Source organism: Eulemur rufifrons, chromosome 30, assembly GCF_041146395.1.
Source record: "Eulemur rufifrons isolate Redbay chromosome 30, OSU_ERuf_1, whole genome shotgun sequence".
Classification (NCBI taxonomy): domain Eukaryota; kingdom Metazoa; phylum Chordata; class Mammalia; order Primates; family Lemuridae; genus Eulemur; species Eulemur rufifrons.
Genome location: NC_091012.1, coordinates 48,574,120 through 48,595,573, shown reverse-complemented (window position 1 = coordinate 48,595,573; position 21,454 = coordinate 48,574,120). Strand labels below are relative to the sequence as shown.

Sequence of the window (21,454 nt, the reverse complement as noted above, 5' to 3'; positions counted from 1 at the left end):
GAAACAGGCAAGTGGGTACTACAGACTTAAATAACAAGAAATAATATTGTTTATCTTGGCAGATTTCTAACGGTATTATATCATTATCATTAGAAATGACTTTTCCTTTCCCTCCCTGTTCAGCCAAGGAGGGACCAGCTAGAGGAAATAAGTGATTGGCAGCCAGTGAAAATGAAGTTATTTTTGAGGTCAGATGGAAGAAGCTCAATTGGGGGAAGTTTGGATCAGTAGGGCTGAGGTAGGAAATATCTACAGCCTTCCAATCTTCAAAATGTCAAGGGTCATCTGGGATTGTTCAGTGTGGCTCAATATGGAACCAAAGGATGTAAGAGAAGGAAATCTAGAAGAGTATCCATTAGAGGCAAACTGTATGTCCTCCCAAAATGTCATCAAACTTTCGGCTGAGTGATACATATCTGTGGCTCTCAAAACAAGTTAAATTGTATGAGACATGTAAGAGGATATTCGAATATAAACTTTAAGTCAATTTTTAAAGATAGGGAAGTAGAGAACAGAGTAGTTAAGTTACACAATAAATAACCTGACAGAGGGTCAAGATCTACAAGGCTCTCTATCCCGGTCTATAATAACCTGTTGACAATATTGCTTCTCCATTCACAATTTAAAATATAACCAATAACATAATGACTATATTAGTCTGTGTTTCCAAGGAAACAGATAATTCAACCAAGTAAAATGATTAATTTGCACAGGGTGGGGAACAATTAAATTAACTGATTTTAACAAAAAAAGCTGGTACAAAATGAAGTTTTTATCTAAATACAGTAGAATTCAATGAACATTATGGTTCTTTCATCAGCACCGCCTTATGAAATCACCTTATTTTTCCACAGGAAGTTTAAATCTGGAAAAGTTATAAAGCAAATATGTAAATCCACCAGTTATATGTAGAATGTGCAATGTACAGTACACATATAGGCTACTGATCAGGATAGATGCCTTTTTAAAAAAGTGAATCTGATAAGAGCTATATTAGTTTCTGAGTAAACATGACAGCTAATGTGTGTTGACATAAACTGGTTTGATGGTTTTGACTCTAGTCAAACAGTTAGGGAGTTACCTGTCAATTAGATCAAAATGATCATGTACATTTAATCAGCGTATTTCTCTGATGGCCAATCACGGGAGTTTTGGAATAGAGAAGGGAGAATTGCCTTTTCTCCTTGAACCTAATGCAGGAGATCTTAACCATGAGTCTATGAAAGGGCTTCGTCTACCGGGACAGGTTGCTGGTGAGAGCATGGGAGTCAAGGGAAGGGAAAAATGTGACTCCTTAAATCACACATGCAATTTTGTGTGATATGTTTTTTCTAAGGAGTGGGCCCACAGCCTTCAGTAGATTCTCAAAGAAATCTGAGACTAACAACAACAAAAAAATGTTAAGAAGAAATACTCTAAAGGATCTGAGCTCAGAAAAGCCAGCTAGGGAGATTCATACTAAATGAGAGAGCCTGGGTGTGCGAGCTCATAGTGTGTGCATACCAACATGGCCGAAGAGCTGTGACAATGAGAGAAAACTGTCTGAGAGCAAGAATGAATAGAGGCATTGGACAATACTTCAAACTGTCAGAAAATAATTTTTCTTTATACTGAGAAAATCACTTTGCAATTAGGGTCCAAGTTGTTCTGCTTTATACTTCAAATGGCTTTGTGTTGAAGGTCATAAGGTACTTTGGACTAAAATGCAAATTTGTAAACTGTTAAGGATCCTTGACCAAAAGAGAATCTTATCAAAGAATGACAATTGCTCCAACTTCAGTAAATTTGCATTTAAATTACAAAGGAAAGAACAAAACTTAGCTGGAGATTTATTATATTAATATTGTTTTATCTTGATTTAGATAATTTTACTGTTTTTTCTTTGAGGAGTTAGCCATATAGGGGCTGGCTATATAGGCTTTATAGGGTTAACTATAGTTATAGGATCATCAAGACAAAGTCTCTGTCTACCTGACAGCCAATATGCATGACTGGAAACATTCAGATGTTGAATGAATTGTTCAGTGCTCCCATCCATGTTTGGCATGATGTAGATAGAGCATCCCTAGGGTTTTGAAAACAATGTAGCATGTTGTATAAATCACTTCCAAATCCAGGCATACAACCAACTTGGTGTTCCTATTGACTTTTCAGTAAGTAAGCAACCAAAGAGATATACTGCTGGAAATGACAAGTCCCCGTGAAGTGTGACATCCTGAGGTACATAAACACTTGATTAGGATAGGGTGCTATGAATTAGTACCTCTCCAGACTCTCTAGATGTGCTTTGTCTTTATAAAGTCTTAACTTTACAGTCTATTTTTTTTATTAGCCAAGGGATTTAACAGGTTTCTTCCCTATGACAGCCTTTGCAATTATAATTAAGAAATGTATTAAAACTAGATTGAATTAATGTGAAAAATGGATGGGGGTTTGGGACTAAAAGATTTCCCCAGCTAGGTGTGAAGGAATAACTCAGTCTGAGAAAAGGGAGGTAGATTTCAAAGCATGCATGAGAATCTGAAAAATTTCGAGGAATGCTCTTATCTGTTCAAATTTCCATGTTTGTGTGAAGGTAAGGTGTTACAGTGACCCAAGACTTCTCATGTGTTTTAACTGGTCTTGAGAGTGCTGTATACACCCAGTCACTATTTTTGGTCACTATTTTTCAGGTCATTGAGGAAATAGCTGAAGCAAAGATTGTTTTATGGAGTAGTTCATGGAATGGCATCAAAATCTTCTGAAACGTAGAGAAACTTTTAGCCTAAAGTTCCAGAGGCATTTGTCAGGGATAAAACTACCATAACCAATTAGATAGAAGGGTCTCCCCTGGTAACAACTTACCCAGGGGAGAGGAAACAGGCTTGTTTATCCCTAGTGGGATAGGAGTGGATGCTTCCCCTTTTTAGGATCCCAGAGGATATATATTTGTGTCTTATAGCCCCAGAAAGGGAAGAAATAAGCAGATTAAACCGTGGTCAATTTAGTTGTAATCTTTGTGTAACTTTAGGATATGAAATACCAAAAGCTATGAATTTCTTACAAAAGGTGTCAAAATATTTTGTACTATCAAGAAAATTCTTGGCATAGAGTGAGGAAATCTAAAGATAAATGCTTTAATCATCATGGAGTAGAGCTTTTAAGGGTAAAGAACTAGTTCTTCCTTCCTTATCATGTCATGTAGACACGGACTTCCATTTTCATCTTTATGAAATGAGCACTTCAAAAGATTGGACCTGGAGATTTTAGAAAGTTTACTCTTTTGGATCTGGTAATACCTCTCCTGCTAGAATGGAATAGATATTTTTGACGAGTCTTTGTAGTGGCCAGCAGTGGATGAGTGACTTACCTGAGCACTTGGAATTATGGAGATCCATGTCAGTGACAGCAGTGTACACAGGGAAGGACACCCACACACACAGGGATGTCAACACTTCCTGGTTCTTCAAAGCAGTGCTCAAAGTTTCCTTTAAATAGGAGGACTGGGCACGCTGACCTTTGCCCCTACCCCTGAATCTTAATTCAGTGCTACAACAGGGGCAGCTGCATTTTCTGCTCCTTTTGGCAATACCTTGTCTCTTCATATTATCTTATTCTAGCTTTTTTCTTTATCCGCTAAGCAAACGTAGAGATTAGAGGAGACTTACCTTAATTCCAAAATACTAACAGAGTTTCCCGAGGGAAATATTCGCCTTACAAAATTGAAGTCACCAACATACACACTGCCATCAGGGCCAGAAGCTAAGGCGACAGGAGCAAATAGTTTGTTGTTGTGGGCTGGGCCATTGCAGTTGGTGCAGGCGACACTCCTTTGGTGCCCATTACCCATTATGGTTGATATGACTGGGGGCTGCTGGGAAATGAACATATTTTCTCCATTCCCTTTATGTATGATTCCTAGACCCAAGGAAAGCAAAAGGAGAGAGAATAAAAAAAGCAATTACCACATAATAATCTCAGCAGCATTTTAATTTCTCTTTCATTGTTCAAAGCAGGAAGGAGCTTTGGCCTGGCATAAGAGAACCTGAGAGTGAAACACACCACCCTTGGTTTTGTTTAACTGCATAACCACAACAAATAGCAGCATAACACACTTTGCCTCAGTTTGTCCATCTGTGAAGTGGGATAATACAACCAGTCCCTTTAACACTGATTCTGAATGCCTCAATAAAGCATTTGATGACTAATTTTAATGATCTCCTGTTCACGCTGGGTTCTGTGAATCATCTGTGGCTAATTTTTCATCTCTTACTAGTTCTCTTCTAATGCCTAGCACACACCTATCTGACTTCAAATTACTCTCACTATGAAACCGGTTCCTGAAAAGAGAATATCAGTCAATTTTAATATTAACCTTAGCAAAACACAATCAGGGAGGTAATCTACTTCTATGAAAAGGAAAGAAATCCTACTGCTAGAATGCACTTCAAAGATGTATGAAAGGGACTTGAATTTTCCACTCTTTTGGACCATATCACACTATCATCAGCGCAGGAAATAGAGATACTGACTTACGAAAATGCTTTGCAATCATTCTGTTTGGGCAATCACAGCCATACCCACAGCTTCGACTTTCATCTCTGTGTGCTAAAACTTTCTCCTGTCCGAGTTCTCACCTGACATGCAATTTCCAATTCGACCTCTTTACTTGGATGCCTCACAGGTACTTCAGACTCAAACATTTTAAAACTGAACTCATTATATTTCAGCACCCCCTCCAACACCAAACCCTGCTCTTCCCCCTGTGTTCTCTACTCATCTCATGAGTAGTATTGCCATGTGTGCAGATACCTAAATTGGAAACCTGGGCATCACCATGGCTCTTCTTTTCCCCTCATCCTCTAAACCTAATTAATTGCTAACTCCCATTGAGTCTCTCTCTTAAAATGTGTTGTAACCAGTTTCTTCTTCCTTGTTCCTACTTTAGTCCAGTTTTTCTGAACCTTTTGGTCTCCTGGTCTTCATGCATACCTATCTCCAAATTTTCATTAACATTCCTGCCATAGAGATTATTTCAGTCTGTGGCTTAAAATCTTTCAATAGCTTCATATCCTGTATAGGATACGGGGTACATTCCATACTGTTAAGGCACACAAAGTCCTTCATGATTTAGCCCTTTTCTATTTCTCCAGTCACTCCTCTCATTGTGCTCTCATTTGTACCCTGAGTTCTGGCCAGAGCAAAGTACTTACAGTTACTTTCACATACTTCCATTCCTCTCTGCTTTTGTAAATGCTATTCCTTCTATCCTGAATGCCCTCCCCATTTTGTCTGCTTGGGGAACGTCTACCCATCCTTCAAAGCTCAGTTCAAGTCTTCCTCAATGCTCCGTCCAGGCATAGCTAGTTACTCCCTCCTCTGTGCCCATAGTTTGTTTTTCATAGCTCTATTATAACCCTTACCACATTGTGTGATACAGTTTTCATTACTTCTCTATCTTCCCCATTAGAACATGAATGAGCTCCTTGAAGGCAGACCGTCTGTCTTACTCCTTTTTGTATTTTAGTGCCAATCCCTGTGGCCAAGTCATTATAAGTGCTCAGTAAATGTTGAAAATAGGCTTTGAGTCTCTTGTAGTTTCCTTGTCCAAGTCCCAATGATTTTGCAAACCTGCTGAGCCTGGGCAGAAAATCCAAGGAACAAGTACTGCTGTGCTAAATAGTTCAAGTCAGGCCAGAATGAGCCAGGGCAGGTAAAATATCCATGTTGTGAGAAGGCATGCCAATGTGTCAGACTGAAGTCACTGACAGCAAATGAACGAATGCAGTTATACAGTATAGCCTTATTTTTTCCCCTTGCCCCCTGTTGTCTATCTCCTTGGACTGCCTGATACTCTCCCTAAATATATCCTGAAATGTCTTCCACGGTTTTCTTCCCACTTTTTGTCCTAGAGTCCTACATTAGAAACTATTGGTCACTCTGAGATCGGAACATTTGCTGGTAAAAATAAATAAGGAGGTAAAACATGCATAATACCATGGCACCAAAGTATGTATGGAAGGAGCCTTCCAAGAAACAGAAATCCAATCCATCATACAATCTTTGGATTTTAAATTTAAGTCTTTTTACTTTTCCTTCCAGGGTGATTTCTGGCTACTTTTTCATCATATGATTTGCAAGAGCAGCTGTGAGTTTATACCCTAACAAATTGGTCTTTTATTGTAGAGCTATGAGATATCTTGAGGATCACTGCTTTCTTATTATTTTATTAATAACTTTATTAGGTAGTAAAGACCTTTCTTGAGATTTAGAATAGTTAATTAAGTAAGATTAATAGGACTGAACTTCATTTCCCAAAAAAATTTAGTTGCAGTGTGATCAATATTGCAATTCAAATGAATTGGGAGGACATGAATGAGAACTGGAATGACAGCTGCACAACATCATTGAAAAAAAACCTCCTGACAATTGCTAACTGAATATTCAACCAATGAGACTATGATATGTTCTTTAATAAACGAGGAAACCACTGTTTATCATGTCAGCATTTCAACAATACACTATAGAGTATATCAATCAAAAATCTTTCCAATTATTGGCTTGGAAATACCAGATTTGCTATTAACATCTATTTTCACAGGTAGATCTCCATTTTTTTTATATCAATATAACGGTATAGATAGCAATTACCCTCAAAATGACATGTTATTACCAGGCTCCTGGCAATTTAAAAACTAAAGATGGCTATTCTAAACCATTCTTCTAAGCCTGCAATTCTAAAACTCCCCTTTTCTATTAGAAAGCCCAGCACTCCATCAAAGAAGAAGAATGATTAAAGGAAATAAAACATAAGGCAATGTACTTTCTGATTACATCTCAACAATTGATGTCTTGCTTTCATGCAAGGCACTAAAGTGCCGTGTACTGAAATTACCATTCCTGTTTAAAGCTGAAGCAATCAAAACAAAAATGGGCAAACCCCTTTTGTATTGCCCTGGAAAAATAGATCATTTTGAAGGGTGTTTTTGTTGTTTCAAGAATCTGTTTAACCTTCCATTACACAGAACCAGGGCATACCATCTAGCAACAATGATTTAACACCAATTCTTCTGCAAAAGGTTGCTTTGAAAATATTTTGTTTATGTTCCTGGAAATCTTGATCAATTACTGCTGCCTCCTTTCCAGTTTATTCTGCCACACATGCTTATTTTGAAAAGGGAATCAAATGATCCTAGGACAGCACACATTATTTATATGAAGGCCAACTTCCTGCTAAGGATTGGGTGTCTCGTTTATAGTCAACAATGAATCCCCACTGAATGGGGCCTACTGCACATTTTCTCCTGTAAGTTTTCCTTTTTTCTGCCAAAAAGCCAAGTCTGTTGTGTAATATGGTAAGCACACTTTTAAACACACTGCTCATACCTTCCTGCTACCTTGCTCAGAACCTCTTTTGAAGCTTATTAGTCTGAAATAAAAATTCCCCCTGAAAGCCAGTGGGTGGCGCTTTATGCTGATTTTTAAAGAAGAAACCATTTTTCAGACTTATGAACAAGGGTCACAATGCATATTTCTCTTAGTACTTGATGGAGAGGATATAAACACCAACTGAGAGATCATTCCCTCCCAGTAAAACCATTTGTCGACAAACTACTGGCCTATTTCAGAGTCTATATTAAAAGAAATTCTTTACACAGTTCAGACAGATGACGATATCCAATTAGTACCCTGGATTGTTCTTTTTAATAACTTCTAACACTCAACTGGCAGGAAACATTAGGGGCTATGTTGGATAAAGAGATACACTAAACAAATAGCTTAGCTCTGCAACAGATGTGCACATTTTTCTCATAATTTTAAAGAATCAAGTTTTCTTAAAAAGAATGAATATGCCCTCTGTATTATCATGCAGAAGATGTATTTTGAAAGAATAATGTTGCAGAACCCAATTTTCTGATTTTTTAAAAATCTCAGTGAAAGTCAGAGCCACCTGTATATATCAGGTATAATATTTGGAAACAATTCTCCATAACCAATGGTTAATTGTCAGATAAATATAATTGCTGCAACTGAAATGACAAATGGTCTGAAAACACTGCCTGCTGGAAACTACCCACTGCATAATGATTTTGGAGCCAAAGAAAAACTGAAGAATAGAATGGCAGCAGACATCCAATATAATTACAGGTGTCTTTTTAACCAGTGAGAGGAAACTGGGAGAAGATAGATTCTTGTTTCTAATCTGCTATCTGTCTCAGATCAAAAAAGTGGGGTGCCTAAAGAGTTACGCTTTTTCTAGAGAGAAGTGGAGTGGGGGAATTTGGAAAGACGTCACCCTTGCCTTAATCAGTCAGAAAAGACTGTCTGACCCGACGGGGAAAGAGCATTGCTTTCTAAATTGGTCTTCCCAAAGCTGCTCCATCACACTTATCATTCCTGCTTCTAAAACTGCCTTTGTGGGTGGGATTTAGACTTCGAAAACATCCCAAGAGAGGTGTTCCTGTCCAAGGTCGGGCTGAAAGGCAGCGGCAGAGCTGGCTTTAGCTCTGTTTCCTGGCAGGTGTGACCAGTTCCTGGTTAGAGATACAATACATCTACAAATGAGATGATGAAATGAACAAACATTCATTTTTAAAAAACTATCCAAAGTAAGGCTTCTTTTTTCAGAATAAAATTCTCAGAAAGGTCGATACAGAAAGCAGATTTAGTGGGGCTGTGGGTCAGCACAAGAGATTTTTGGGGGGTGATAAAAATATGCTAAAACTGGGTTGTGGTGATGGTTGCATAATTACAAATTTACTAAAAAATCAGTGAAATGTACACTTAAAATGGATGAATTTTATGGTGTATAAATTATACTCAATGAAGCTGTTGAAAAATTCTCAGAAATAACTTGGTACCTATTACCTAAAAACTAACTGCTGGTGAATTAGGGGTAGAGAAAACGCATTTGTGGAAATCAGGACCCCCCTCCCAAGCCAACTTTCTGAATGACTCCCCTCTGTTCTGAACTTTTTCAGTCCGTGTGAAGCAAATGGTAAGAGGATACGGAGACTGGGAGCACACAGCTGGGGGCTGGCTCGATTGAGGTCATTTCCCACTTTGTGTTTAATGTCAATGACAGGCATGTGAAAGAGACAATCCATACAAGCCAATAAAAGTGAGTGGAAAAGAAACGGCTGCTTAAAATGTCAAACTCTTTCAAATCAAAACAAAAAACCTAATAATTTAATAAGTGGCATCTGCCCTTTCGTTTTTGTACTTTTAAAACTGTGGCTCTCCTTTTGACAACAGAAAAAAAAGCTGACATTTTATATCTGTGCCTGAATCTTTGCTCTTCGAAAAAAAAAAATGAAATGGAATTTAGAATCTTCCTTGAAGGGGTAGGAGTAAGAGGTATAAATGGGGGCATACAGCAAGGGACTCATTCACCTTCAGGGTCCTACACAGAAGGAAGTGTGGGCTCATTTTGTGATAGAAGCAAATCTGGTTAGCTTTGCCATTCAGAATTTCCCAGCCTATGGAGCTGGTTGGCATAAATGATTCAACTATAGTGAAAATAAAGTAATATAATGGGTGTGATTATAAAATGGATCTCTTAGCCATGGTCAGTTCGTGGCCTTATAAGATAACCCAGCCTTAGCTACCTGTTCCACAAAGGTAGGATGGATACAAAGATGGCTGGGAGGAAGAGTGTAGCTGCCTCAATTCATTCTGATTCTTAATTCTGGGAAAATAACCCAAAGTACATGTCCTACTACAGCCTGCTTAGAATCTGCCTCTTTAGATAAAAAGGAATATGATTCCACAGTGAAAACTTGTCAGTAGATGCTCAGAGGAAAGATGGATGGAAACACCAATGGCTGGTTTCCCAGTAGGATGCAACAGGAGGTGGAGGAACTTGGATGAGAAGTTATAACCAGGGTAGCAAATTCAGTTTGTCTGGAGGAAGCACAGGCTCAGGGGCCACCTGTGGTCCCTTCTTCTGATTTATTTAACATTTAAATTACAAACTATGGGGAAGTGACAGCAGGAAAAGTGATCCAAAGAAGGGAGAGATTGAAGAGGAGAAAATTCTGATTCTCACCACACAAACAGTACTTCAAAATCAAATTATTGTATTTGAAAGGAAATGTACTAATTTGGCCATCTCTAAGTGGTGTTCTTACAGGTAATTTTTCTCTTGTACTTTTCCAAATTTTCTGCAATGAATATGTATTAGACAGCCTTAGGGAAACAATATTAATAAAAATTTAAAAAGCTGCTTACCACTTTGAGGATTCAAAATGTGATGCTTATTCAAGGACCAGCCTCCTAGGTTAGAAGCATCCATCTCAAAACCTTGTAAAACGACTGTTCTTTGTTCCCAGAGAATAAAGTCAGGGCATGTCTCATATTCATATCCCACAGACACTGCAAACAAAGAGTTAATAGCACATTAGAAGACTGTAAAATATTTGTTGCATGTTTACACCGGTAGACAATTCTGTGGATATTGCATTTGTTATTGAATTCTGATCTGAGTTGAGATTTGACTGCAAATGTCTTTTGCCTAGCACAGTATAGCATTGCACCTAGCACAACATTGGTCACCCAAAAGTGATCCGTTAGTGCATATTGAATAAATATATGAAGGAGTAAGTGAATAAATGCTGTCATTAGGTTGGCACCATATATTTATAGATATTAAGCTTTATTCTGGGCTTTTGAATTAGAGGCTGCGCTGTAAAACTGAAGAGTGAAGCTCTGCTGGATTAAACTGTAGTAGTATAATTTCCCTCTACCTTTGTAGAAGTGCAGGGAGGGCTGGTTTCTTGCCTCTATACAGTGAAAAATGCACTCAGGAAGCTGGATTTGGAGTACTGGGTCACTTATACAACAACTAACTACACATAAAACTAATAAAAATCGATTAACCTAATTTATATTTTTTCTTGTGCTAATTGGTTTTTAATTTGCTGAGAAGACTAACTTTGCTTAGTGTGCTGCAAGTGTAAATTCCACTTTGTGCTCATTATGTTTTGGTTTCTGCATATAGCTAACCAATGGGACATCACCCAACATTTGGCTTCAACTCCTATGCAGCACAGATGTTGTGCATTAAACTTGGAACCCTGGTATGCCACTAAAATGGGAAGTGCAGAATGTGTTAGTTTGGGTGTCTCTGCTCTACTGAAATATGTATAGCTCAAGTATACCAAGTCCCAGCTATTTCCCAGTTGGTAAACCTGCTTACCTGTTGGAACCTCAGATTTCTGATTCCTGAATTTAAAATGCTTTCTATCCTCATAATGTTCTAAGCCTCAGAATACTGGCTCGTAGCACTGCATATCCAAAGCGATTTCCCCCTTTCTGGCCGCTTTAAATAGCCCCAGTTGGTCCGTTTTCTGCTATTGCTTTTGAGTACCTGCCTCTACCTGACTCTTTAGATGCCTGTGGAAAGCTAAGTCCTTCCCTTGTCATTTGGTTATGAAAACTGGTAATGAAAACTGGTGCTTAAATAACGCCAGCACAATAGGTCCAAAAATGAAAAATTAAAGCAAACTAGTTTGTCTTGGCATTAGGTGAAGGGAAAAGATGGTAATATGAGTGAAACTGATTTGTGTGAGCATGTGCATGCATGTGTGAGCACGTGCACAGATAAGCCAAAAAGGCCTTATGATTACAAATACTCAGTTCTCTGACTTTGCACATCATCTGTGGCCAATTTTAAATTGCAGGCTGGCTTGTCTCTGTCATCCACCCAACCAAAGCTTATTATAAGGATCAGGACTGTCTTCATGAGTGTGGCCCATGCTTAGAAGAGTCCAACACTTGATTTAATGCTCGGCTGTCACCATCTTGTAACTCTTAATACTTTTTTGTTTTGAGACAGAGCGTCTCTCTGTCACCCTGGCTAGAGTGCAGTGGTGTCATTGTAACTCACTGCAACGTCAAACTCCTGGGCTCAAGTGATCCTCTTGCCCCAGCCTCCCGAGTAGCTGGGACTACAGGTGCATGCCACTATGCCTGGCTGATTTTTCTACTTTTAATAGAGATGGGGTCTTGTTCTTGCTCAGGCTGATCTCGAACCCCTGAGCTCAAGCAATCATCCCGCCTCGGTCTCCCAGAGTGATAGGATTATAGGTGTGAGCCACTGCACCCAGCCTCTTAATATTTTTTAATCAAGAGGCTTTTGTATTTTCATTTTCATTTCAATGGGCCCCACGGATTACGTAGTTGGTCCTGGCAGGGATGCCTTTCTGTCAGCCATCAGCGGTGAAAGTGAAGACTCATGGTAATGCAAACTCATTTTAATATTAGCCTCAACCAAGCATTATTAGCAAAGGAGGTCAATAGGGAATGGGGGGGAAGGCTAATCAAAAAATCTTCCATCTGGAAATTATTTGAGGATTGTCTGTGCCAATACTGTTCTCTATTGCAGGTGGAAATAGAATCTCAGAAGGGAAAGGTATCTCAAAGGTGATCTAGTTTAGGTTACATTCATGGTAAGAATCAATGCTGCCCATGGTCTTCCTGATATCTCACCATAGCCCCTCTACTTGCTAAAACAACTCTGGCAAAATGGAAAGAGTTGGTTTCAGAGGAAGAGTCAGAAAAGACTTCAACTCTCATATCTGTCATTAACTAGCTGTGTGGGCTCAGGCAAGTTATTTTTCATCTCTGGGAGCTGTGTTCTTCATTGGTAGCAAAGTAGGGAGGGGGTGACTAGAACTGGTGGTTCTCAGACCCCTGTGGGTCAGGGAGCACTTTATTTTGAATCTGACAAAAGTTATGGATATTCTTGCTAGAAAATGCATATGCATGCAAAATTTTGTATATAATTCTAGGGGGTTCACTGACTTCCTGAAGTTCAATTAAAGGTCTCAGATTAAAGACTCCTGTAACTAGATAATCCTTTTAATCCCCCTTTAGCACTAACACTCTATCATTATAAATTGCATTCCTTCTAGATTACATTTGATAAGTTCTGGTTGAGGATCAAACCCAAAAGCCAAATAGAACTCCGTATCTCACGTTGGAAAACTCGGGTGGTTAGAGAGCACACTACGGGCCATGTTGGTGTGTAGAATAACACGGTTTCCGCTTCTCTTGCCAACATTTAAAAGTCTTGATTAATAAATAATCACAACAACAATAATTACAAGTTCCCTTAAAGCCATCATCTCCTTCCCCACAGTACTCCTGGCAATTACTGTATCTGCCTTCTGTACATTGTAAGCCTGGTGAGCTCCCTGAGAATCTCTTCTCCGGAAGGTGATTGCGCAGTTTTGCAAATAAGTAGTGTGCCCTGGTGACCTCTGATGGTGGTTTGGAGCCTGCTTTTTCCCTCTCAGTAACAGTTAAAGATCCTCCCAACTCTGTAGCAGGAAATGCTTACATAAAGCATTAGTTAAAGAGTTCTCAATGCAATGGTAATGAGACTTCCGTACTCTTTTCACCTCCTCCTATCTGCTCTCTGAATTGCTCTCCAGTCCACAACAAAAAAGTGCATTGGCTGCAAACCCCACAATTATATTACTTTTTTCCCCTAGTCACAGCAAATAGCAACAAGGTAGCCACTTAGGAAGTTCCCTCTAATTTTTATTAGATTTACTTTCTCCCAAGAAAGCTCTATGAGCTAATAAAGTTATAATTTATACTTAAGACTTATCCAAAATTCCAACTGACTTTAATGAGAATAGCTGTGTGTTGGGGTATTTTTATGTGTGGCTCCTTGCTCAGAGTAACAAGGTGAAGTTTCTTCCTGACAGCAGCCCACTTTAACATAATCCTGGAACTTGCAATCGGTTTATGAGAAGACAGACATTTCACCCCATGGAGTTGAGCTTCTCTCCACACTCATGAGAACTGGCAAATATAATAGCAACCAATCCTAGATTGCCTCTCATGGAAGCAGACTGCAAGGTACTAAATGCCTACTCTTTTTCATATATTAATAATTAAATATGGGGGAGGGAAGGCCTATATTGGGGCTGGTGCTGAAAATGCTGAGTCGTGACACCACACTCTGCCTGATACTGTGACAGCTGAGCCTCAGTTCAATAAGCAGAGTGGACCACTACCATTTTCCCAGGCTGCCTGTTGCCTAGCACGTCTGATCATCAGCACAGCACAGTGCAGGGCACCGACTCAGCCTCTGGCGCTCTGGAGTGAGGAGTAGGGAGAACAGTATAATAGGAAGGAAAAAAAATCTTCATCAACATTTCAGAGGAGCTGAGGAAGGCAGACTAGACTGTCAATGAGCAAGGGTAGGTGGACAGGGGTCCTGGACTACATTTCCCAGGGGTTGGTACAGAGGACTTGTGCCAGTGTGCATAGATTGGGAAGGCAGTTGAGAAAGAGAGAGCCATTAATATGGAAGAATACTTTTTCTGAGCCATGTGATCACGTCCCTTGTGACACCCCTAATTCCATCAAGATTTCTGCCTTCCTGTATTCTCTCTTTCACCTCCACACAGTTATTAATGGAATGTTCCTTAACCAAGGGTCATTGATTGTAAAGATAGGCTTGTTACTTTTGCAGAGGATTTTGTCCTCTGGTCACAGGATTGCACCTCTGACTTCACTGTTAGTCATCTTGTTAATATTACACTAACTTGTAAAGACAACTGAGTGAAAGGTTGCAGCGTGCTCCCCCAGAGCCATTTGACATTGGAAAAATAACTCTGAATGTTCATTCTACTTAGCAGAGCAGCAGCATTTCTATGACATAAGGACTGCAAGAATGCTGAGGGCCACAGTGTCCCTGACACCCAGTTTAGTTATTGTGACATCCATCTCTACAGCTGGGATAGGAGACTGACGTTAGGTAGCCAAGGTAAACACGCCATGCAACGAAGCTGATGTGTGAAATATGACAAGATTAAGCAGATGACTTTCAGCAGCTTCAGGCTAAGGCTTCAAAATTCATAATGGTTGCATTTATGAAGGCAATATATAACTAAAAGTAGTCTGATAGTGAGTGTGAGAAATTTACATGTTACCTTCATGAACTCAAGGAACATCTAAAAATAATTTCATGACATTTAAAATGGAACTAACAACAAAATGAAAACCTTCTTCTCCAAAAGGAATCATCAAATAGAACAATAAATATTTCCCTTTGTTTTAAAATGCTAGCTTAAAGCAAAAAGAAAAACAACAACAAAAGACCTAAGGAACCAAATGAAGGCCATGGCAACAATAGACCAAGACTATGTAGATAAAATGCTATCTATTGAAAACAGGTACCTGCTCTCAGAGCTTCTTCTATCTTTTCCTATTCTCTGGCAATTTATCTTAGGATACGATGAGTCCAGAGGCTCCTCAATTTGACACAATGCCCAATGGCCCAAGACGCTTTGTTTATCCATTATTCCCGGCTTACTAAAAGTGACAGAATCAGGTGTTGAATTTTTATCAAGTGCCTTTTTGGCACTTATGGAATTATTCACATAGGTCTCCCCTTTAATCTATTAAGATAGTGAACTATAACAATAGATTTCCTAATGTTGAACCATCTTTGTGTTCCTAAAATACACTCTACCTGGTTATGATGTATTATCCTTTTAGTGCATCACTAGATTTGCTTTGGATCTGTGTCCTACCTATTTACAAAACTAATAGTTAAACAAGATGGTGTTAAGAATGAGGCAGTTGAATAAAGAGAAAGAACGGGTAGAAAAAAATTAAAAGGACCCGGATGTGAGGTAGTTGTGCAACACTTTTGCTAAGAGGTCCTGTACACCGAAACCTAATACTATGAGATATTTTTCTGGCTGCATTGTCCAAGCCTAGCTTGGCTGCATGAAAACCGACCGGGAGGACATATGTGCCGCCAAAGCAGGGTGATGTACTGGCTCACGTACACATTTGTGAGTGCCTTTGTGTACCTGTGCACTGCCCTCCTCTCTTTTAGGCAGGCCCACCAACTCATTATATAGACAAGCCTAAGGGGTCACCCTGTGCCTCCGTTCTTATTCATCTGTTTGTTCAGTTATTCACCAGATATGCACTATTTCATGGATACCTCCTGTTGACAGGCACTGTGTGAGCCAGTGGGGATACAAGGCTGAACAAGACAGAACAAGACAGCATTTCCTCCTGTAGGGGGTTACATTTTAGTGAGAGGAACAAATATAAAGAAAAAACAGATACACAAGCACAGACACACACATATAAATTGTGATAAATATTTTGATTGGAAAATGTAGGGTATTACAAGAGAGCGTAACAGGGAATTTATAATATGTTGGACTGGGGAGGCAAGAAAAAGCCTCTTTATATAGAAAAGGGGTAAAACATTCTGGCAGAGAGGGCAGCATGTGTGCAAGACCTTGAGACTTGGTATCTTTGGGAGATTTAAAGAAGGTCAGGGTGGCTAAGGAGTCAGTTTCTCTCTAGTGCATCAAGAACAAGGGAAGAACCATAACTTTCCCTGTCCCACCCAATAATAAAATAAAACAACAGATTACTATTCTCTAGCAATATTTGGGCATTTTGGGGGGTGAGGTGGAATGATTTCAAAAATAGATTCACCTTGAAAATGGACTGGCTATCCTTTGAAACAATATGATTGATTAAAAGGGATGCAATAATGTAATGGAAAGTAAGGTGCTATTATTTAATGACTCAGCAAACCTTCACTGAGTTGTTCTATGTGCCAGGCAGGTGATCTGCTAAGCACTGCTGATACAGTGGATATTACACAGGGAAGGATAATTTGTCATGTGAGAGAGGCCATACCCCGAAAGATATCTTGTGGAACTTTTATCCATGGTCTTCCTAATAATTACTGCAAAAGTCTTATGACCTTACATTTGTATAACATATAACAGTTATACACATTTTTGTTTATATAACCTAATTTAAAGACTCACAAGAACTCATGAAGAAGATATATTTACTCCAGTTTGATAGAATAGATCATAGAAACTCACTCAGGGAAGTGAAGTGACTAGGCCAAGGTCATTTGGCCAGTAAACAGCAGAACTGGGGTTCAAACCCAGTGATCCATAGGCAAGTGCTTTTGTATACTGTGCTAGATCATAACTATTAAGGGGAAGACCCACAATTTGTAATTGCTAAATAAATAACTTTTTATTTGCTTAGAATTTAAGAGATAAGGATTAGAAGCTAGGGATAGTCTTGAAGCAGAAGTGCCATGTAACTCGGTTGGCCAAAAACAGTGCCTGGTTATGTGGTTGTCTAAATGTAATTATTAACAGCATCTCCTTTTACTCTCAAAAATATCTGCTTTGAATGATAAATTATATGGTCACTCAATATTGAAGGGATACTCGTAGGCAAGACTTGCTGCCTTGGAAAATAAGTCACATAGTTTGATAAATCATTCGATTTTTGTGTCTTCTTGGCTTATCATCTTACCAATGCTTTTCAAACTTTTGGGCCTGAAAGTCATGATGAGAAACACAAATTTTTTAATTGTGACCCAGCATGCACATGGGAAGATACACACACACACACACACACACACACACAGACAAACATACATGTACATATAATTGAAACAACAGTTTCTGAAACAATACCCTCTTAGTAGCATCACTTTCTGATATTTTCTCTTCTATTCTGTTCACTTTGGTTCTATTACATTCCATTACATTCTACTCCATTTAAAAAAAGAATCTGGTTGACTCACCAAATGGATTGCACAATCTACTAATGGATGTGACCAGCAGTTTGAAATGGGCACAAGATCACTTGCTTATCAGAGTATTAGTGAGGGCCATCTGAAAACCTTTGTAGGCCCCAGGCAATCTTGCTTTTGGAGGTCCTATCTCACATCTTATCAGACATATTAAAATGTATACAACTCATATCTCACATTAAACATATTTCATGTGTAAGTGTGAAACTGAGTTGCAGTTGACAAGCTGACATAATGCTCCATGTTGCAGACACTTATTTAAACATCTATTAACGTTGATTTTCAGGTTTTCTTTTCATATTCTGGTGCCAATAAACTTGTTTTTTTAGGTCACAAACATTTTGTAGGTCCTTGAAAAACTCATATCCTTGGCACTGTGCCCATAAAGTTGAATGGATAAAATAGCTCGGCTCTCAGTTAACGATTATGAATTCATGAGTGGAGAGAAATGATGAAAGATTATTATCTCTGCTAGCTTCTCTGACAGAAAACCACTGGGGCATTGAATTGGGTACTCAGTAAGGTGGGGTGGTCACTTTAGTGAAGAGAGGTAGCAATGAAAGGCATACAGAACTCAGGACTGGGACACCCGAGTTTGAATCCCTGCTCTGTACAGAACTTGAGGCAAGTCCCTTTCTCTTTCTGAATCTCAGTCTCCCACTCTGCAAAATGACGATCATACTAATCCTGCCATGCCTACCAGGCAGGAATGTTAGAAGGATTAAAATGAGATAATGTATGTGAAAGTACTTTGCAAATTGTAAAGCACTACCCATTTATTATTAAAATAGTCAGTGGATGCTATTTTTGTGGCTGCCCAGCCTGTTTAGGTTTTACTGAAGGGAAATTTATGAACACTAAAGCATCGTTCTCAGGAATGTTTTGTGTGCACAAAGCAACCGTAGCTTAGCACCTATTACTATTAATGTCCCCCTGTTTCTCTCTAACACAATTTAGACAGACTCCTATGTGTTGTGAACCTTTAGGAAGTCTAGTTCTCCCAGAAACACCATTCTTTCTTGCCAAAGTACTGTACTAAATAATTATGCAATTGTTGTTGCCAATAACCTTGAAGAAAAATAGAATTGTTTATAGCAGTGCTACTAAAGGATGGCTGATTTCCTGAACTTCCAGGACTCCAAACCGCTGCAATTTAATTTAATTAAAATAAAGACCAGGCAGAATGCATTATTACATATTGATAATGTATGCAGACACAGGCGGACATCGGGAATTATTCTGACAAAATTCACATAATGGATGCAGATCAGAGCCCCTGAACAAGCCAGTTTGTCAAATTAAATAAGCCGTCCCTAGAATTTTAACAGCACTGTGAACTTAACAATAATGATTTTTTACATTGTTTTGCAAGCAGCGTAGTTGGGAAAGAAACTAAATAAAATACAATGATTTCCAGACATCGTACCTTATTTAGAGCCAGAGAATAAAGCACACAAAGCACTAAGGCCAAATTCTTTCAAATGCTCACATGGAGTTTTTAGCAGGGGAGTCTTATCCATGCATCAGGCAACAAAATCTTTAAGTTGGATGAACTAGTGAGTATGGTTTTTATACTGGAACCCTGGGGGTGATTTTACTCTTCTTCCACTTGATCAATATTGTACTTAGATTAATCAATCTTATCAGTAGCCATTGATACTTCTCCAAGGAAGGAGTTCACACAATCTCTGTTTGTCATTTATTCACTCTGGTATCATCCCTCCAGTTGCAAAGTCTGTTTCCTTACCAAAAATGGTGGGATACCCTAGGATCTCAAGCACTCTTTTTCTCATTTTGGCTGTCTCTCAACACTCTATTCTTCTTTTGTGACATTCTAGCCCTTAGAGATCACACCAATTTCTCACAGCTGAGCTATGTGGGAAACAAGAGTCCCACATTTTAAACTAAGTGGACATTTCAACTTAGATATTCACCATCACTTCAAATTCAGTTTGTTTAAATCGAAACCCCTCTTTCTGCATCACTCAGAAATGGGTGGGCCAGGGATTCGTACTTTACTGTCACGGGAAGGAAGAAGAATGAGAGAGCTTTCTAGCCAGAGTTGTAACGAAAATCTTTGCTATAACTGGGAGTGTAGGAATGTTGGTCAAGGGTCAATGTTGTATGAGTTTTCTATTGCTGCTGTAACAGATACCACAAACTTAGCTTCAAACAAGACAAATTTAGCATCTTACAGTCAAGGAGGTCAGAAGTCTCAAACAGGTCTCACTGAGCAAAAATCAAGGTGTCAGCAGGGCTGAGTTCCTTTTAGAGGCTCTAAGAAAAAAAAATCCATTTTCTTACCTTTTCCAGCTTCTAGTGGCCTCCTGCATTCCTTGGTTTATATCTCCCTCCCTCCATCTTCGAAGCCAGCAATGTTGCATCTCTCTGTGCCTTTATTCCATACTTGTATCTTCCCATAACTCTGACCTCCACTTCTTCTCCCTTCTTCCACCTTTAAGTACCCCTATCACAATATTGGACCTACCCAGATAGTCCAGGATAATCTCCAATCTCAAATCAGAAGCTCACTAACAACCTTAATTTTATCTATAACTTTAATTCTCTTTTGGCATGCAACATAACATATTCATAAGTTCCAAGGATGGACATCTTTGGGAGGTGGCTATTGCTCTGCCTACCAAATAGGTATACTACCATTTCTAAATCTGAAGCAAATCTTTTGTGTCAGATACAGCACTGTTGTTAATATCTGGTGCAAAATTCAGTCTGTTTTAAATCCAGTATATGTTCCTTGGTCACAAGTACTTAAAAAGCATTATTTTTTTGTTGAATATAGTGATCTTAGAGTTATGCTGCTTTAAAGATTGAGGCTAATTGTTTAGTGCACATTGATTTGAATACATATACAACGATGGGTTAATTAATTTGTTTTCATTTATAAAACTAAAATTTTTTTAGTGTGTTAACAGTGATGTGCAATGAATGAGATGTTACTATGCCACCAATGTTAAGCTATCTTATCTTGCCTAAGATTGTAGTTAACAGATGAAAATATTGTTTTATTTGGGTAACACAATGGAATAACTTCTCTAGTAATCTATTTTTCCTGGGGACCTAAACTTTCAATAATTTGGATAATATTGTTCTCATAGTTACTATTTTGTGTCCTTTTCTCTTTTGTAACTATAGGGATTGTTGAAATGGTTATGATAAAGACTATATGGGAGTATAATTTGAAGCCATACCTTTAAATCCTAAATCACTATTTATAAAATTTTACTCAGTATTTTTCTTTGCACATGGCCCTTTTCTGGGCTAGTTGAACACATAGAGATTTTTTTTTTTAGATTTACATTGAATGTAGTACACAATATATCAAGCTAAAATAAACTTTGTGTAAGAGAACTATAGAGGAAGAAAAAAAAAATTCAGTCTGTTTCTTCCCATATCAGTTAAGCAATTATAAAGTATCACCAGGAGTACAAACAAATGTTTCCTTCTTTGTTTATTTAGATTCAATCATAGATATTAAGGCATCAGCTCAATGGTCACATATTTGTTCCCTTTGTCTCCATCCATTTATTACTTGAACTATTTATTGTCTATTGTGTACTCAGAGGCTTCATAATCCATCTTCAGAGTAGTAGATTCTTCAACTTCATTCTACCACCTGTTCAAATGTTTAACCATTGTCAGAAAATTCTCTTAGTCTCCATGGAGATGGAGATGAGACTACATAGTAAATAAAATCCCTCTTAAGTATTAGAAAACCATGATAAAGTTATCAGAGACATTTCTTACAAGGTAAATAATCTATATTCCATCCTAGATATTACATGTGCAATTATTTTGGCTGTTTTCCTTGGGAGCCTTGCCAGTTGTCTTTCTTCACCCTAA

General features: G+C 38.5%; 1 protein-coding gene across 3 annotated transcripts in view; it reads right to left on the bottom strand.

Moving 5' to 3' along the window:
* The window catches only part of TENM1 (teneurin transmembrane protein 1), a 532,730-nt gene that overhangs the window by 101,491 nt on the left and 409,785 nt on the right, over positions 1-21,454 (bottom strand). For all 3 annotated transcript variants that reach the window (XM_069463375.1, XM_069463376.1, XM_069463377.1), the window contains exons 19-20: positions 10,210-10,353; positions 3,648-3,897 (exon numbers count right to left, since the gene is read on the bottom strand). In XM_069463375.1, coding sequence (XP_069319476.1) covers positions 3,648-3,897; positions 10,210-10,353 — 394 coding nt within the window. The remainder of the gene's footprint in view (positions 1-3,647; positions 3,898-10,209; positions 10,354-21,454) is intronic.